The sequence below is a fragment of the Camelus dromedarius genome, chromosome 17 (assembly GCF_036321535.1).
Source record: "Camelus dromedarius isolate mCamDro1 chromosome 17, mCamDro1.pat, whole genome shotgun sequence".
NCBI classification, from domain to species: domain Eukaryota; kingdom Metazoa; phylum Chordata; class Mammalia; order Artiodactyla; family Camelidae; genus Camelus; species Camelus dromedarius.
The window spans coordinates 32,192,562-32,198,561 of record NC_087452.1 but is presented as its reverse complement, the minus strand read 5'-3'; the positions used below and the strand labels follow the sequence as shown (position 1 = coordinate 32,198,561).

The window sequence follows — 6,000 nt, the reverse complement described above, 5'->3', positions numbered from 1 at the left end:
CTTGTTTAAGATTTTGCTCCAAACTCATTCTTTCTAAATATTATTTGTTTCCATTGTTTGATTGAACTGAAATCCACAAAATTGAACTCCCTATTGATGATGTTTAAATTGTCTCAAATTTGTTTTTATCAACCAGCCATGTTATCAGACATGACTGACTTTGTACAATTTTGTGCTAATGGGCCAGTATTTTCAGTGTCCTGCTCTTTTAGCCAAATTTTGGTCATTTATGGCAGGAAGAATGGACAGGACTTCTGCATTTTCACCAACATGGCTCAATGGTTGGGAACCATCCTGGTGACTGAGTCACAGGTGCCCGAGTCACAGGTGCCCTTATGACATCATCTCTCTCTCCCCTCCTCCTCTCTTCCTGCTGGAGCTCTGTCTGACAGAGTACAGACCTAAGAGCAATGGAGCCACCTACTTCGTAACTATGGGAAATATACGGGATCGCAGACTTGAGGGATCTGAACCATCTATTCCCAAGTGATGGGGATTCGATGTTGTGTAAGAGACAGCAGGTCTACCCAAAGTTGCAGGCAGGGTGGATTTCCACAGTTAATTAAGGATGCAAGTCCTACATCTAGGGTCTCTGGGCAAGGCAGGAGGTTGAGCACATGGTGGATTTGGCACAGAGTTTACAGACAACAACCTACCCATACCTTTCCCCTCTAAACTCTGATTACAGAAGGATGGCCATGTTTGTCAAATTGTAATAGAAGATGTTGATGAAACCACATTAATAAGAGAGAAAAAGAAGGAAAAAGAGCTGAAGTCTCCACCTTCACCCCCTCCACCAAAGGTAGGCTGATAAAAGCCCTCAAAGTTGAGGGGATCCCAACCTGCACCATGTCTGATCCAAGTCACCCAGGAGTGACAGGTTGTTTTCTATGTTGCCCATAGCTTGGGATGATCAGGAAATTTGTTGCCCAAAGCAGGATACATTCATGAGTGAAAGATGGTGCTATGAATTATTGCTCAGGAACAACCACCATAAACTGAGAATGTCCCAGGCCAACCAGGATGAAAGGTTGTCAGATACGACCTAGAACGAATAGGAACTGACTCACTCTTGTTATCCTTTCGTCCTAGTTCCCTCTCGGTCTGAGGAAGGTGGGTGTGACTGAGACATGGAGACTTGGTCGTGGGGAGGAGAAACCTTGACAAGTGGGAATCAGACCATGCCAGGCTGGGGAGGGGGTGGTGAGGGCTGTGTTTGGGGGATGCATAGTCAAGTGCAGGGAAACAAGTCTAAAACTATGTAGAAGTGTGTGTGTGTTTACCTGAGTGCGTGTACATGTGTTAACTGGAGTTGAAGGTGTGAGAACGAAAAGTGAAAGTGAGCAGTTAGTGAGAAAGACTCCAAACTGTGTGGCGCAGGCAGACTTCTGACACTATGACTTGACAGAGGGGGAGCGCAGGCTGTGCACTGGAGCTGGAGTCAGGCATGAAAGCAGAGCAAAGGATGCCACTTGTCCAGCCTGTGGGTGAGGGCTGAAGGAAGTGATATGCATCCCAGGTGGGTGCTCAGGCCGAGGTAGGAAATGATAAACTTTTGACCCATAGATCATGGTGTTCTTATGTAGACTGGCCAACCAGGTCCACGTAACCAGGTGACAGCTAGGGCAGGTGTGCCCCAGGTTACAGATGAGGTCCCTGAGACTCAAGAATTTCACGTCATGTGTCTTTTAACCAAGAGTGACAGAGACAGGACACCTGTCTGGTCTTCTGGCTCCAGCCAAGGGTCTGCCCAGTGCTCCTGAACTTCTGAGGAAGGCGCCATTCTTGATGAAGGATCAGAACCCTTTTCTAGCTCAGGCTGGGGCTGAGGTGGGTGGGGAATGTTCTCTGACTGTCTCTTCATTTTCCTTGCAGCCCCCCCCACCAGTGAAAAAGCCACCCCCTGACAAAGAGCTGCAAGCAATAAAGATCCAGGCCTGGTGGCGGGGCGCCCTGGTGCGCAGGACGCTGCTGCACGCGGCGCTCAGGGCGTGTATCATTCAGTGGTGGTGGAAGCAGAAGCTGGCAGAGCTGCTGGAGAAGAGGCGGCGGGCTGCACTGGAGCAGTATGCACAGCAAATATGGGCAGTGGTCAAACTACAGTCCTTGGTCCGCATGTGGCGCATCCGCCTCCGTTACTGCCGTTTGCTCAATGCTGTTCGCATCATCCAGGTCTACTGGCGCTGGCATAATTGCCATACCCGTGGCTTTTTCCAGGGCAGCTATGAACTCACAGCGAGCCAGCTGGAACTTGAGCTTGAGATCTTTCTGGGTTCACAGATCTGTCGAATTACAGACTGCATCCCTTTCCCAATAAAGAACTGATCAGGTCTGCTCCAAAACTGTGTCACCAGGTCTCTGTCAGACAAACTCCTCATCTCAGTGAGGGGTCAGGGTAAATGATGGCAGATACTGGGCATCTCACAGGTCAGCTCTGAGGAAGCAGTGGGAGTTGTCGGGGGCCCCATGTGGAGGAGGATTCTGAGAGCCAGGGGCTGGATGAGTGGGGCCTGGGATTGATTAGTAATGTCTGCTATGGGTAGGAGAGTTGGGGTTACAGGACCACCAAGTCAGCCAACTCCAGGGAAACTCCTTGGCAGTGCCATGTATGTAAATGAACATTAAATATATATATACATACACACATACATAAAATACATATACATGTACATGTATATATGAGATATAAGTATAATTCACTTAACCATTGTTAGATTAGCTATGTAATAGTAACCATTATTTAAGATTAACAATTCAGCGGCATTTACTACATTCACAGTGTTAAGCAACCACTATTATGTATATCAAGTTCTAAAATATTTTTATTGTCCTAAAAGAAAACCTCATACCAATAAAGCAATCATTCCCCAGTACCTGCACCTCCAGCCAATGGTGACAACTAATCTGCATTCTGTCTTCATATATTTAGCTTGTGTGGTCTTTTCATATAAATGGAATCATACAATATCTGTGTCTGGTTTCTTTCACTTAACGTGATGTTTTTCTAGGTTCTTCCACAATGTAGCATGCCTCAGTGCTTCATTACTTTCTGTAGTAGCGTATATAACTATTATATGGATATATCACTGTTTGTTTACACATTCTTGATATTTGGACCTTTCGCAACTTTTGGCTCTTATGAGTAATGCCACTATAAATACTTAGTAGCTAAACCATTCTACATCCCACCAGCAACATACAAAGGTTCCAATACTTCTATATCCTTATCAACTCTTATTTTTCCTTTTAAAAAAAATCTAGTCATTCTATCGCCAACAGACACATGAAAAGATGCTCAATATCGCTAATTATCAGAGAAATGCCAATCAAAACTACAATGAGGTATCACCTCACACCAGTCAGAATGGTCATCATTCAAAAGTCCACAAACAAACAAATAAATAAATGCTGGAGAGGGTGTGGAGTAAAGGGAACCCTCCCACACTGCTGGTGGGAATGTAGTTTGGTGCAGCCATTTTGGAAAACAGTATGGAGATTCCTCAACAGATGAAAAATAGACCTACCATATGATCTGACAATCCCATTCCTGGGCATACATCCAGAGGGAACCTTAATTCAAAAAGATACATGCACCCCAATGTTCACAGCAGCACTATTTACAATAGCCAAGACATGGAAGCAACCTCAATGTCCACTGACAGATGACTGGATAAAGACATTGTGGTATATTTATACAATGGAATACTACTCAGACATAATAAAATAATGCCATTTGCAACCACATGGATGGGCCTGGAGACTGTCAATCTAAGGACGAGAGCCACAAAGAGAAAGAAAAATTCCGTATGATATCACTTAGATGTGGGATTAAAAAAAAAAAAAAAAAGACAAACGAACTTATTTACAAAACAGAAACAGACTCACATACATTGAAAATAAACTTATGGTTACCAGAGGGGGAAGGGGGTGGGATGGGATAAATTGGGAGTTCAAGATTTGCAGATACTATTATATATAAAATAGATAAACAAGTTCATACTGGATAGCACAGGGAACTATATTCAGTATCTCGTAGTAACTTATGGTGAAAAAGAATATGGAAACAAATATATGTATGTTCATGTATACTGAAGCATTATGCTGTACACCAGAAATTGACACAACATTGTAAACTGACTATACTTCAATAAATATACACACACACACATACACAAGAAATCTAGCCATTCTAGTGAGTATCAAGTGATGTCTTGCTGTGTTTTGTTTGGCATTTCCCTCATGACGAATGACGATGGACATCTTAATGTGCTTGCTGTTTACTTGTATATCTTCCTTGGAGAAAAATTTAATCCAGTTTTGAAAAAATGTTTAATTGGGTTGTGGTTTCCTTTTTGTTGTTTCAATAAATATTTAGGTAATGAATGAATACACAATTCTATCCAGGCCCTGGGTTTGTGGCTTTACCATGGTTCAATCCCCCTCCCTGAAATGACTGTCCCACCACCCCGAATGAATGGTTCTCTTGACAACCATCCCAGATCCACCATACCGCAAAGACATGTCTTTCTCAACCTCTTTGAATTTTTATTTCTCTCTGCCAGTGTTTGTGTGTGTGCACGTGCGCACACACGCTGGGTGGTGGAAAGAGGAGGTGTTATTGTGTCTCCATTTCTCCAGTACTGTGTTGCATACTTTTCTCCATCTCCATTGGAGATTGGTCTTCCACGCTGTCTCTCTGTCTACACTTCATAATCTTGTCTTTCACTGTATCTATAATGATCTCTTTATGTTCAACAGTAGTTTCTCCCTCCGTCTCTGCCTCCTTCTACCTACATCTTTTATGTTGTCTCCTTGTGTGTTTCTCTGACTCAGTGGATTTTCTGATCTGTAAATTGCTAGTAGGGATCATTTTCTTTAACCTGCCAATCCTCAGACACAGATCTGCTCTTCTAAGCCCTGACACCCCTTATCCCTAATAGCTCCACAGAGACGGGATAGAGAATCCCCACGCAAGGCACCCACATGATTGCTCCCAGGTGATGGAGGCACTTACTTAAGCCTCAGCCCAGGATGCACAAGTAGTGAGAGGGATGTCAGAATAATTTACACATACGGCCACAGTGATTGGTTCCAGGATCTGCACACGATGCAAGCCAGGCCAATGAGACTCAGTCTGGAGCTGACTATAAGAATTATGAAACCAGAGCTGCTGCGGAACACCACAGGGAAATAGCTGGCTGAGAATGGAGCCAACACAGAGGAAAGTAGAGCCAAAAGATGGAAAGAAAGCAACTAAGTCCTAAGGATTCCTTTGGGCCTCTAGATCCAGTCGTGTCTGAAGCTACCACCCACTGTGCTATGGGAATTCTTCGTTTTGTGAGCCAAAAAGCCTCCATTTTCACTTAAGTCAGTTTGCTAAGACAGACAGCAAAAAAGCAGGAGACCTCAGCAGATTAGTAAACACTTAAAGGAGATTGAATTTTATGTATGTTGCTTTTTAGGAAGTGGTTTCCAAAGATTGGTTTTTGAATTAAAAACTTGGCAGAAGGTATACCTAGGAAATTCTTGACAGCAAACATGGGATTATCTCTCATTTAATGTGCCCAGAAGACTGGGACATTCTTGTAATGCTATGTAGTGTTGTAAAAAAAAGGAAACTGCTGTGGACTGATAAATAAATCAGCTTATCGTCTAGAATAAAAATGGTCTGAGTGTGAATCTAATCATGGATTGGTCACCTATGAGCCAAATGTGGAGTTTTATCATTTGCCTAGTTCAACAAGTCAGCAGGAGGAAGCCTTGGGCAACCATCAGCCAGAAACAACTGCATGAAGACTAGACAAACCAGTCAGGTCCTTCTCTTGCCTTCTGCTCCATTTATGTGAAGCTTATGTGCTGTGGATAACCTCTGAGCTCTGCCCTCTAAAGGAAGTGGGCAGTCTTCCCATGAAGAGAGCCTATCAGGGGTGTTGGACCTGAGAGAGAAATAGTTAGGGCAATGTTTTTCAAACTTTAACATACGTCCCAATCATGTGGAGG

The 6,000-nt window shown here is 43.6% G+C and overlaps 1 protein-coding gene across 1 annotated transcript; it reads left to right on the top strand.

The window, feature by feature from the left end:
* Positions 1–270: 270 nt before the first annotated feature.
* Positions 271–2,325, top strand: LOC135323371 (IQ domain-containing protein F5-like). Its single transcript, XM_064496838.1, has 2 exons — positions 271–327; positions 1,876–2,325. The coding sequence occupies exons 1-2, from the start codon at positions 271–273 to the stop codon at positions 2,323–2,325; spliced, it is 507 nt and encodes a 168-aa protein (XP_064352908.1).
* The last annotated feature ends 3,675 nt before the right edge of the window (positions 2,326–6,000 follow it).

Excerpts from the sequence above, each read along its gene's own strand:
- LOC135323371 (XM_064496838.1), top strand. The coding sequence starts at position 271 with ATGGCTCAATGGTTGGGAACCATCCTGGTGACTGAGTCACAGGTGCCC. Across the intron at positions 328-1,875 it reads CACAGGTGCCCGAGTCACAG|CCCCCCCCACCAGTGAAAAA; the intron begins GTGCCCTTATGA and ends TTTTCCTTGCAG.